General features: G+C 42.1%; 1 protein-coding gene across 3 annotated transcripts in view; it reads left to right on the top strand.

Moving 5' to 3' along the window:
* Sumf1 (sulfatase modifying factor 1) overlaps nt 1-13,640 on the top strand; it is an 83,326-nt gene that overhangs the window by 12,869 nt on the left and 56,817 nt on the right. For 2 of the 3 annotated variants that reach the window (XM_078033558.1, XM_078033560.1), the window contains exon 3: nt 1,152-1,226. The exons of the other annotated variant lie outside the window; for it this stretch is intronic. In XM_078033558.1, coding sequence (XP_077889684.1) covers nt 1,152-1,226 — 75 coding nt within the window. The remainder of the gene's footprint in view (nt 1-1,151; nt 1,227-13,640) is intronic. 3 annotated transcript variants of the gene reach the window in all.

Below are 13,640 nucleotides of genomic sequence, written 5' to 3' on the forward strand. Positions count from 1 at the left end.
AGGATGCAGTGCTCAGTCAGTCTCCTCAGGTGAGGACAGTATGGGACCGGGGCAGAGCTCTGGAGTCATGGGAAGTGCTGGCTATAATTAAAGTAACAACATGGGAAGCTGCCCAGCGGTTGACCAGTGTGTTTATCTGGAACCACTAGTGTCAGGACTACAGGTGTGACCTAGGCAGAGTTTTTGAGCCTTGCCACAGCCCCCAGAATCAGAATCCCTAGGGATGGAGAGCAACAGCCTCTGGTTTTCACAGGCCAAGGTATGATCACAGAGCTGGAGGCTGCTGGCCCAGTGTGAGAAGTGCAGAAAGCAGGGACAGTGCTCTGAGAACAGCAGCATCTTAGGAACAGTAGGAAGAGCCCATGTATTTGAGGGGATGAGGATGAATAGCCAGATATGTGGAGGAAAACTAGAGGAGGAGTAGAGTCACGGACACCAAGGGACAAAGGACTCGGTTTTCAGAACCAGGTCTCACGCAATGAAGAGAACCAGGTCTGTGAGGGATTGAGACGTTCATATTAAATAGAATTATTAAAGTTCAGGTTTCCATCTAGTGCTTAAATTAACCACTTGATATTTATAAACACATTTAATACCTTGGTGGAGCCAGAATGTGTCAGAATATCAGCAGTGGCATTTAGTTATTTTTGCTGAATTCCAGGAGGAGGACAAAGGACAAGGCTGGGTTACACAATCTCATATGTATAGGTTTCTATTATTTCCCTGGGCTATTTGTAAACTTGGGTAAATGTGAACAGTTTGTTCTGAAAAGCTAATCTCAGCACCCTGTGCAGGGGTGCATGCCTGTAATTCCAGAGACTGAGGAGGCTGAGGCAGGAGGATTGCAAGTTTGAGTCTAGCCTGGGTAACTTAGCAAGACCCTGTCTCAGAATTGGAAAAAGGGCTGGGGATATAGCTCGGTGGTAAAGCACTCATAACAACTAAATGAAAATAGGTTCAAAGAGCGACATTAACCTGTTTTAAGAGGGAGCCAGATGACTATAAGTCATTTCTGGGTCTCGTGGGAAGATGTAGGAAAAACTCAGGTTCATTGGGAGAAGAATCCCGTTAGCAGTGTGCAAAGAAGATGGCCTGCGTGCACCACATCACTGCAACCTTCTCTGGGTTTCTATTTCTTACCTTCCCTGTAGGCTGAGAAGTTTGGCGACTCCTTTGTCTTTGAAGGCATGTTGAGCGAGCAGGTGAAGACTGGCATCCAGCAGGCAGTAAGTAACCTTTAACAGGCTCTCCTTTACTGCTCATGGCTCCTTGGAAAAGGTCTGGGTGAGAAATCCAAACTCAAGGGCCCCCTTCCTCTTCCTCCTAATACCTAGCCATTCTGTGGCTACAGATTTGCCCAGAGTGACAGGCCCACAGGTGGATGGTATCTGAGGAAGTGTCTGTCTGCCTTCTGTCCTGGGCGTCCCAGTTATGCATTGTGTTCCTAAGTGCAGCTCCAAAAACTGGTGGGTGTCCCTTATCGTAGGTGTGTGGAGATTGGAGAGCTAACTGAATGTCCGTTTCCATGCTCTTGATATCATCAGGGGCCAGGTGGAGATGGAGCTTCCTGTTCTGACATTCATGAACTCACATGGTCATGGCAGTTTCTGCAGAGGGCCCTTTGCTATGAATGTTCATAATGAAGGCTGGGAACTGCTCCTTAGAGGCAGGGGTATACTGTGTCATAGGAGGACCCTTGGGATTTGAACTAGGAGTGTTTCTCTTAGTCTGGAAATGGTGCAGTGTGCTTCCATAATAATAGAAGTATTTCATACATTGGGTGGACAAGTGAATTCACAGCACTATTTAAATGATTACCTCCTTGTTCTTTTGAATGTTGATCAAAATTAGAGAAGATTCAATTTTATGTTAGCTGTACTACTGCAGTGTATATATAGAGATTATGTATTAATTATATCATAATTAATTTAGACTCCTGTACCAGCCATTTCAGCAAGGTCGTGACGTTTATGCATTTGCTTGTGTATATATCTCACAAAAATTTAAGAACAAGGGAAGGTGTGAGGCCAGGCTGGAAAGTCACACAGAAAAGGGGGGCAGAGAACGCAGAGGCAATAGCAGACAGTGGGGGAGGGGTTAGTCTACTCAAGGGGGACTGACTAAGATGCAGATGTGCTGGGTATGGTGGCATGGGCCTGTAATCCTAGCAGCTCCAGAGGCTGAGGCAGGAGGATCGCAAGTTTGAGGCCAGCCTCAGCAACTGAGGGAGGCCCTAAGCAACTTAGAGACAGCCTGTCTCAGAATAAAAAGGAAACAAGACTGGGGTGTGGCTCAGTGGTTAAGCACCCCTGGGTTCAATCCACAGTACCAAACAAACAAACAAACAGATCTGAAGATGAATCTAGTTCCAACCTCCCTATAGTTTCCTTTGAATTATTGCCTGCATTTCATCTTTTTATTATTCTCAGTGCTGGGGATGGAGTGCAGCATCTTGTGCACGCTAGACAAGTGCTCTACCACTGAGCTCCACAGTCCCACTCCTGAACTTCATGTGTTGGCAGCATTATGTCCTCTCTGGAGAGCAGCACTACCCGAAAAATTGAGCTATCCTGGCTCACATTTTCTTTCTTTCTTTTTTTTTTTTTGAGCTAGTGCATTCCACATTTTCTTTCATTTCAAACTAATGTAGCAAGACTTGATGTGGGAGGGGAATAAAGTAAAACAAGACTTAGTCTCAAACCATGTTTTAGTGAGTCAGGTCACTTTTTCTGTATTTGAGATAAGTGTTTGAAAAATGTGATTTGGCCCCATTTGAATTTCACATTTTCTTTGCTCTTTGCAAGTTTATATTACAGGTCTGTTATGTAATCTGATCTCCCCATCTTTTTTTTTCCAAGGGCTTGGTGGTCAGTTCTTGCTGGTGTTGATGACCCAGCAGCTTGGGATATGGTGTCTTGTTTTAAGATACAGAGTTGGGGCGAGGGAGGGCATATGTGCTTATTTCTGTTCTTTGTGTGTTCAGATACAGGACGTCTTGTCCCTGGAGAACCTACAAACACATTGGGCATGAAGGCAGAGGTGAATTATTGCTGGGCTCCAAAGGTGCCCTTGTAAGTGCATAGGGAAGTATGTGCACCAGTAACCAGGATGAGGACAAGTACCTCTTACTGGATCTCAGTGTTGTCACTTGCTTAAATGCTCATAATGGAAAAGCAAACCTTTTAAGCTTGTTTGGAGAAGGCTGAATGAATACAATCTGTGGGTGATAGAAGAGCTCAGGTTTGTTTTCTTCATCTCCTGAGGCCTGACTTAGTTTGATGCATCAGATCTCTCCCCATCTCAGTAGTGGGGTTGAACCTAAGGGCTGTACCACTGAGCTACACTCCAGCCCTCTTCTAAAATTCTGAGACAGAGTCTCCCTAAGTTTCTTAAGGTCTCATTAAGTTGCTGAGGCTGGCTTTGAACTTGTAGTTCTCCTGCCTCAGCCTCCCCAGTCGCTGGAATTGTAGGTATGCCCCATCATGCCTCGCACTAGATCTTTTTTAAATTCAGTGTTTCTAGAAGCATAGGACATGAAATGATTCATAAGATAAATTTAAGATGATATTAGGTGGTATATGGGAAAGCATAAAATCACCTTGAATCATATAATGAGCAGTATCTTCCCTTTTCAGATGTGTCTCAAGATTTGATTAAGTCATAGAGTCTCATTTGAATGCTGTCATGTCCTTAACATTTAAAAAAAATAAAAAAATATATTTATTTATTCTAATTAGGTATATATGACAGCAGAATGCATTTTGATTCATTGTCCACAATTGCAGCACAGCTTTTCATTTCTCTAGTTGTACAGGATGTAGCGTGACACCATATGTGCAGTCATGCATGCACCTAGGGTAATCATATGCATCTCATTCTGCCATCTTTCCTGCCTCCATACCCCCTAGCCTTCCCCCCTCCCCTTTGCCCGATCACAGTTCGTCTATTCTTCCCCTTTGTCTGTTCCTGCTGTTATGGATCAGTGTCCACTTATGAGAGAACATTCAGTCTTTGGATTTTTGGGATTGGCTTACTTTGCTTAGCATGATATTCTCCAACTCCATCCATTTACCTGCAAATGTCATAATTTTATTCTCTTTTAATGCTGAGTAATATTCCATTATGTATATATACTACAGTTTCTTTATCCATTCATCAACTGAAGGGCATCTAGATTGGTTCCACAGTTCAGCTATTGTGAATTGAGCTGGTATGAACATTGATGTAGCTGTCTCACTATAATATGCTGATTTTAAGTCCTTTGAGTATAGACCCAGGAGTGGGATAGCTGGGTCCAATGGTGGTTCCATTCCAAGTTTTCTAAGGAATCTCCATACTGCATTCTAGATTGCTTGCACTAATTTGCAGTCCCATCAGCAATGTATGAGTGTGCCTTTTCCCCCACATCCTCACCAACACTTATTGTTGTTTGTGTTCTTGATAACTGCCATTCTGACTGGTGTGAGATAAAATCGTAGAGTAGTTTTGATTTTCATTTCTCTAATTACTAGAGATGTTGTGTTGAGAGCCAGTCAGAATGACGCCTGGCATTTGTTGATCGATTGTATATCTTCTTCTGAGAAGTGTCTGTTCAGTTCCTTGGCCCATTTATTGATTGGGTTGTTTTTTTTTGATTGTAAGTTTTTTGAGTTCTTTATATATCCTGGAGATGAAAACAGGGCTTGGAATCTTTCTCAGGCTATAGTTGTAGCTAAAAATTAAATAGTATTACTTATTTTCCTTATTTATTTTAAATGTTGCCTTGCATTTATGCAGGTTATGCTAGTGATACAATGCCCCCCCCACACACACACACACTTTTTAAGACCTTTTAATTGCAAAATAAAATACAAATGGAGAAAGGTGACATAACAGAGGGGTAGCTTTCTGAGTTATCCTAGGGCAGACATGTCTGTGACCATCACACAGGTCAGGGATTAGAATTTGGCTACCTAGTCCAGCAGCCCCTACTGTCCCTAAGGTAGCCCCCATCTTGCTTTTTAAAGCAGATACACCCTTAAGTTTCTTTCTAGTATTATCACCCAGGTTATGTCCCAAGTTTAACCTTACCCATTTTAAAGAAATCTGTGTCTTTTGAGACTCTTATAATCTGTAGGTTTCCTTTCCGTTGCTCCATCCCCCTGTCTTCCCTCCTGGTTTATCCCTGGAAGAATACAGGACCTGCAGACTGGCCCATATCTGAATTTTGCTGATTGTGCTCTGACAGTGCAGTTCAGCTCTTCTCTCTGTCATCGGTGACCTGCTAATTGGTAACCACATCCTCAGGTCTGATCAGACCCATGTTCGCTCCATGGCAAGACATTAAAGTGGTGTCTTCCCCCAAAGGAGGCATCAGATACGTGTTCCTTGAGCTTCTCTTCATGCTAGCTCTTGTTAATGCCTGGTGGCTAACTCCAGGAATTTATTGGGGGTTGTAAGAGAGATTATCTAAATAGTTCTTTTTCATTTATTTATCTACTCTTTTCATTTATTAATGGGAATATTTTCATAAAGAGGTCAGTTCTCAGGCTGGGGCTGTACCTCACTGAGGCACTGGGTTCAATCCTTAGCACCACATAAAAATAAATATATAAAAAGATATTGTGTCCATTTACAACTAAAAATAATAATAATAATAAAAAAGAGGTAAGCTCGCTCCTCTTACTATTTTCTTAACCATTCATATGGGTCATAGAAGAAAAATAGGTAAATGAATCTTTACTAGCTTTTAAAATAATGAGTTGATTTCCCATTACTCTGTATAGGTGATGGGTTTTTTTCTTTTTTCTTTTTTAAATTGAACTTTTCATATTTCAGGTAATTATAGATGCACATGCTGTTGCAAAGAAATAATACAGGGAGATCCTGTATACCCCTTGCTATGTTTCCTCTATTGTTCTCATAGTAAATAATTATACTATATTTTCACAACCAGAAAATTGGAAATTAGTCCAACCCACTTGTCTTCATCTGATTTCACCAGTTTTATATGTATTCATTCTCTGTGTGTATACAGTTCTGTGCAGTTTTATCATAAATGTAGATTTATGTACTTGGAACCAGATTCTTAAAATCATTCTTTATGAACTCAGAATTTAAACTCATGTTGTGGGTTTGATTCACTTGGAATCATGATCCCTTGATTTTTGAGCACTGGATGCCATTTCAAGTTCTTGGGAATCCTTTTTTTTTCTCTCTCTCTTTTTTAACAGCTATACTGAGATATAATCTACATGCTATGAAATATACCTTTTAAAGCAAACAGTTCCAGGGTTGTTTTACCATGTATGTATGGAGTTGTTTTGCCATGTATGTGCCATCGTCACAGAATGGAATAGGACACTTGCACTTTACTCCCCATTCTGACATTCTGCTTTGGACAGCTGATTCTGAGTCCTTTTGAACTGACCCTAGGAGCCCTTTGTAGTTTGTTTGCTTTTTCTAAGGCAGGGTATATCATCCTCCCCTGCCTGGAAGTGCCCATTACTCTAAGCAGACACTACTTTTTGTAGAGAATAGTGTTTCTAGAACCTTCTCCAGGTTCCACGTGAACTTGCTGCTGTTAGGTTTGTGGTTGTTTCTAGATCTCCCAGTGGACAGAGCTAAGATACAATGTCCTGTGAGTCCACATTGATACTTCAGGTTTTTAAACCTGTTCTGCATGACATCTTTTCCTCCTTTTTTTTTTTTTTTTTTCCTTTTCTTTTCCTGACACCGGTAATCCTGATTCCCAAGGACATAGGGGATAGAATTAGAGTAGTCCATAATTACTCATTTGTTTCATCCCAGATTACATACATAACAGTCTCAAAATAACAACACCAATGCTATCATCACCAGTGTAATTACCAAGAACAGGTTTAAAAAAAAACCCAGACACTTATATATGCTTTTCCTGTTTCTCCCCAGTTTTAAAATAGTCGCACTAGTTCTGTATTATTGGAACATGTGTCCATGCATAGAGTACTCTCTGCTTTTTAGCTCCTGTTGAAGCTTAACTATACAAGAAACCACATGGTTGGTGCTTGTGACAGTGTGGCCCCAGTCATTTGACTTGACAAAGCTCTTCTCAACCAGGTTCTTCAGGGAGTGGCCAGGGGACATTGTTCTCCAGACTTTCACATGTTGGCAGTGCTTTGTTAGTACTCTTTCTACTTCACAGTTACTTTTGTTGGACATGAAGTCTTTTTTTTTTTTTTTTTTAAGAGAGAGTGAGAGAGGAGAGAGAGAGAGAATTTTTAATATTTATTTTTTAGTTCTCGGCGGACACAACATCTTTGTTGGTATGTGGTGCTGAGGATCGAACCCAGGCCGCACGCATGCCAGACGAGCGCGCTACCGCTTGAGCCACATCCCCAGCCCTGGACATGAAGTCTTTAGTTCTCATGTTTTCCTTCAGTGTTTTACATACTTATTTTTCTTTTGGATTGAAGTGCTGATAATCTCATGTTCTTCATCTTCGGAGTTACTCATTACTTTTGCCTGAAAACCCAAGGATTTATTTTTCTTTATTATCTAGTATCTTGCTGTTGGTCCTTGTGGTTAGTGTTTTTCACTTACAGTTTACTTTTTCTATGTGTTATACTTTCACAATTTTTTAAACATCAAGAGAATTTTAAATAAATTACTATTTTCATGTCCTGTCTTCAGGAATCTGTAGGATTTTTTTTTTTTTTTTAGAATTTTTTTAGTTGTAGGTGGATACAATTCCTTTATTTTTATTTATTTGTTTTTACGTGATGCTGAGGATTGAAACCAATGCCTCACCCTCACTAGGCAAGTGCTCTACCACTGAGTCCCAGCCCCAGCCCATGTAGGATTCTTTTTACCCGTTTTCAGTGTTCATTCTTTCTTTTAAACAATTTTTATCTTTTTCTTTAACATATTCTTCGTTTTTGTCTTTTGCCTCTTAAACAATATTTCTGAAAAGACTTTTTGTTTTATTTTCATTTGTATTTTTTTTTAATTTCCATACCTCATCTGAGTTCACAGATTAGGATTTATTTTATTATTCACATATCATTTTCTTAATGCCATTCCCATCATTTTGAAACCGTGTGCTGGATTTTTTTTTTTTTTTTTTTTAATTTGAACACATCTTCTGCTCTGGTTTGGATATGGTTTGTCCCTAAAGTTTCATGTGCTAGGAACTTGGTCCCCAGAGTGGCACTATAGAGAGGTGGTAGACCTTTTGGCAGTAGATCCTAGCCAGCTCTCTTGTGCAGGCCTGAGATGCCAGCCTCATCGACAGGGTCCTAAGCAATTTAGTGAGACCCTGTCTCAAAAATATAAAGGGCTGGGGATGTGGCTCAGTGGGTCAGCTGCCCTGGGTTCAATCCCTAGTATGAAAATAAATAAATATAAAATTGATAAATAAAATAAGAGGTGGAGCCTATTGGGAGGTCATTAGGTCATTGCACGTGCTGCCACTAAAAGGATTGCTGCTGGTCTCACCAAGGTGAACTGTGAGGAAGGAGCAGGCCTCACCTCTGAACCCCGCTCTGGCTTCCTGTCTTGCCACATAATTCCTTCCTCTTGAGTGTGCTCCCACCATGATCCCATCTGCCATGACATGGTGTATCCAAGGAGCCCTCCCCAGTGTCAGCAGATAGTGGTGCCGAGTTCTGGGGCCTCCGGCACCGTGAGGGGCTTCCTGGGGCAGGACTGTTGTAGTGTGTTCACTCCTTCTTCCTGTGGGCTCCCCCTCACTTGTTATTGGTAGGCACAGTTCCTCTGATTGTGCTGTTCTTCTCAAACTGTCCTGTGCTTTTCTGTGACACCTATTGGCTGCTGGGGATTTTCCAAGCTTATTACTCTGGGAAGGTCTGAGTGAGGAAGAGGTATTTGAAGGGACCCTTGCAGATGAGGAGGAACTCATTTTGGAAACCACAGGGCAGAGCTTGCAGCAGAGGGCCTCCCGCGCCCATCAGTAACTCCCCGCTTCAGGTCTCAGCTGAGCCTACCCTGGGCTGTCATTCAGAACACCCTCCTGACATCCACATTCTCCGGGTGTGTTCCTGTGGCTCCTCATGCCTTCCTTTCGTAGTGTTCATCCACTTATTTGTGATGACACTTATTTGTGTAGATATTTCTTGAATACTTTACCCTCTCTTAGATTCATTCTGTGAGGGTAGGTGGGAATTCACGTGTTGTATTCACCATTTTGTCCACAGCACAATAACTGTCTCTTAATAAGCACTTAATATGTGTTTGTCAAAAAAAAAAAATCAAAGCATACCATTGGGTATCATCTGCCAGGCATTTAGTTTTTGAAAGCCGCAGGACTCAGACCTGATGTGACCTGTGTCGGTTACACAGTCAGCTTTTCCTTGGCGAGAGACACTGGTCTGTCATCAGGGTTAAGGTGGGTTCACAGTAACTGAGTTCTGGGCGAGGCAGTCCAGGCCTGGCCGATTGGATGTGATAAGAAGGTAACACTGTCTCTTGTGCCTTTCTGAAGAGAGCATTTGTTCGCCTGACTGAGCAGTCAGTGTGGCATGAGCTCAGGAAGTGAACCATGATAAGGCTAGAGGAAGAGAGCCCCATACAAGAGGATAACAGACACAGCTTCTCTTTTTCCCCAACCCTTTCCAAGGCACTTGATCACAATTAATTTATTTGAGACATGCTGAGCCCCAGAGGTTCAGATTAGAAATGCCTGTGTAAGGTATCCATGAATTTCTTTTCAAGTCATGGGCCTTTTGATGCTTAACTGGGATTAAGAAATAAAAACGGCGGGCTGGGGTTGTATGCCTCGTGTGGTGAGGCACTGGGTTTGATCTTCAGCACCACATAAAAACAAATTAAATAAAAAATGAAAGCTTAAATTTTTAAAAGTTAAAGGGGAAAAAAAAAAAGAAAGAAAAATGGTGCTGATATCTCCTGGCCCCAAATGTTGGGGTTTGTACCATCCACCTCCCTAGTGAAACAGGTAGACTGTTGATCAGAAAGCCTGGCCAGTTTCAAGATCAACTTAAGAATTAATAAGTATTTAGAATGAATCGAACTTCCAAAATGACCCAGCAGAAAAGCCTTCCTCGTATAGGTGAGCTATGGCCCAGGAAGGGGAAATGGTTTTAGTCAGTTCAAGATCCATGGGAGGGGGCACCTGTTGCCTGCCACTCTTCCCACCGCAGACTTCTGCTTCAACCCTTAAGCCAGGAGTTGATTCTCTCACTACAAAAGGATATTTCACTGAAAAGACTGTATTTAAAATTGGTGTTTATCCAGAAGAGGGCCACCCAAGATGAGGTGGGGCTTGGAGCCAGGTGGTGGGTTACAGAGGAATCTGAATGTCATCTTAACATCAGTTAGAAGCCATTGGATCTAACTGACCTTTTAGAGAGACTACTCTGGCTTTGTGTGGCTTTGTGATAGTCCAGAGGGAGAGGTGATAGTCCAGGGTGGTTGGAGTAGAGATGCTAAAAAGTGGTCTGATATTTGAAAATAACTTCTGAGAACCTAGAAAAGGAAAGAGGAATCTAAGGGCTTTTGGATTTTGGCTTGAGGAACTGGGGAGAGATGGGGATGTCCTTAACTTTGAGATGGGAGAGCTGAGAGAAGGTTGAATGGGCTCCCAAACCTAAAGAAGACCTAAGAGGTCAATGAGTGTAGCTGATTCTACAGATGTTTGAGAGGCAAATGAAAGAGGAATTTGATTCATGCTATGTGACCCCTGGAAACCTAATCAGGGCCAGCAGGTGGGAGGTCTCTGGGAGGGATATCAGGTTAGCTGTAAATCAGAACTCTGTTTCTTAGAAGGATCTGCATGTGATGGGCTGCCCGTCAGAAAGTGATGTCTGACAGATTGTTCATACTGAGACTGCGGGGACCAACTGTTGGTTGAGTGACTGTAAAGGCTCGACTTGGGGTACTTTTGGGAGTGAAATGAAATGTTTTTAATTCTTCTTGGGTAACAGGCATAAATCTGAATCACCAGGTCACATAGGAACCAGTATCCATCCTACCTCATCCCTATTCTTCCCAGAAACATGGTAGAGAGGATGCCTTTGGGTGCTGGTTGAATCTAGTTGATCGCCCCACACCCTCCAGAGCTGAGGTTCTAAAAGATCTTTGATACATTTTACTTGACAAGAAAAATCAATGCCCACCTTTGCTGGATCATGTGTATAGTGGTGGATGGCCTCCAGTGTGGAAAGCCCTGCGTGCACCCCCACCCCGCCTCTACTTTCTCCACCTCCTCACCTACAATGGGAAGAATCCGTGGGATCATCCCCTGACATTGATTGGGTGCCTTTCCTTGGACTCCCGTGGCTCACTGAGCTCCTCTTGGCCTCACTTACCACAAACTTGCAATTATTTGCTTATTTATCTGTCTCCATTCTAGATCATATACTGTATCCCCAGGGCTGAGCACAGAGTAACATCATGAATCCATACTATAGATGTCCAGTAATTACCAACACCTGGCTCAGTCCTCACAGCAAGCCAATTAAGTAAGTTTTCTTGGAATACTGATGTTACCAATTGAGAAAACACAGGCTCTGAAACTTCTAACTGCCAAGCCAACCTCACGTGGTTAATCCTGTAATAGGAGAGTCAGGATGGGGACCAGGAATGCTTCACCTCTCACTCAAGTGCAAACCACATCCTGCATTTGACCAAGACTTAGCCCACACTACATTAGCATTTTAAAGACTCCCAGAAGTCTTGTAGTTAAAAATAGTTTAACTTTGATTAACCTAGGACCTTTCTACCCACTGTGACTACTTTCATGATAAACCATTTCTCCCCACCAACATTTTTTTTAAAATTATTTTTGTAGTTGTAGATGGACAACATACCTTTATTTTATTTGTTTATTCTTATGTGGTGCTGAGGATCGAACCCACTGCCTCACAGGTGTAAGGCAAGCACTCTACCACTGAGCTACAGCCCCCCACCCCTAATATCTTATGGAAGATACTTACAAATAGCCCCTGGGAGATGCTTGAATAGTGGAAAGAGTTATGAACTGAAAGCCTGTGTCCATAGTTCTGCCACTACCAAGTTTCCAATACTTACATTTCCATCTGTAAAATGAGGGACTTTCAGTAGAATGTGTCCTACATCCTTTCTACCTTTAAAATCCTGTGGCATTGTAAGCAGTTATGTGTTAAGCATGTAGCAGTGTTGGAACTTCAGTCAATATCTGGCCTTGGGGGTCCGGGTTTTCATTCTCCAACCAACCCTATTTTTTTCTCCCTATTCTTGCAGAAATTTGCAAAATGCACAGTATCATGAAAAGTATACAGGTATTTCCTGCACAGTGTGCTCCCCAGGGAGTCACCCTTCTGCCACTGGTACATAGCATCCAACTGTAGGGAGAAATAGTATTTGCCAGTCCCGCAACCTAGGAGGTTAGCTGTGAAGTGCTCACAGCCTGTTCTCTGTCCTTGCAGGCTTGGCTGAGATTAGCTGATACAGTAGCAGACTCTTGTTTAAAGGGGCAGCAGTTGATCCATGGCATTATATGGCTTTCTGCAGATGCTTGTCTCTAACCATGGGACAGAAGTAGGTCATCTCCAAATGTGAGCCTGGGTTGCCTTTGCAACAAGAGTGCCTGTCCTCTTTTATTATAGTGCTGTGTGGGGTGAGGATGCTTTTCTTTTTTCATTGTTTTTCAAATAATAGGTGGTGCTATGGTTTGGATATGGTTTACTAGGGAAGTTCACCTAGGGAAAGCTTGGGCCCAGTGGTAATAAGCTGTTGGAACCTTTAAGAGATGGGTCCTAGTAGGTGATCAAATCATGATGGCACTGCCCTTGGAAGGGTTTAGTGCCCATCTTTTAGGGAGTGGATGAGCTATCATGTGCCTGGATTAGTTCCCAAGAGAGCTGGTTGTTACTGTGTGAGACTACCACATGTGCTTGGCCCCTTCTGCATGCATCCAGTTTCCTTTCCACTTACCTACCATGTTGTGATGCAGCCCAGTGACCCTCATTACTCCCAAAGCCATGCCATTTGGACTTTCTAGCCACAGAATCAAGAGCTCAGTAAGCTTCTTTATTTATTATCCAGCAACGAGTGGTCTGTTACAGCAACACAACGATGGACTAAGACAGCTCTGATTATTTATTTGGATGTTTACTCTAAAGGCAACCTGTGTAGGAGAATCTTCTCTTAGATCACCTTGTCTATGTTTCGCTTTCTGTTTGGCCCTTCTCAGAAGCTTCGGCGTTTGTAAAGCATCAAGAAATAACTCAGATGCAATCAATTGGCATTCAGACTGTATTTAATTTCCCTGTCTCATACATTGGAAAAAAAGGTTCAAGTAAGCCATTAGCAATTTAAATATCTAAATAGATCCTCCTTCTAAAGAGTTCTAATAAACACCTTCATCTGGGATGCCATGATTAATACATATATACTCAGTTTTCTTTCCAGAGGGAAATTACCTATGCCATAAATTAATGTGATGAGTTTTTAAAGATGATTTTTTAGCAAGAGTTATAAAGACACACTCTTAGGTAGAGTCAAGCTGCTGCTTTTTTAAAAAAAATATTTATTTTTTTAGTTGTAGTTGGACATAATACCTTTATTTTATTTATTTATTTTTATGTGGTGCTGAGGATTGAACCCAGGGCCTCACACATGCTAGGCGAGCACTCTGCCGCTGAGCCACAACCCCATTCCTCATG

Source organism: Ictidomys tridecemlineatus, chromosome 16 (genome assembly GCF_052094955.1).
Source record: "Ictidomys tridecemlineatus isolate mIctTri1 chromosome 16, mIctTri1.hap1, whole genome shotgun sequence".
Taxonomy (NCBI): domain Eukaryota; kingdom Metazoa; phylum Chordata; class Mammalia; order Rodentia; family Sciuridae; genus Ictidomys; species Ictidomys tridecemlineatus.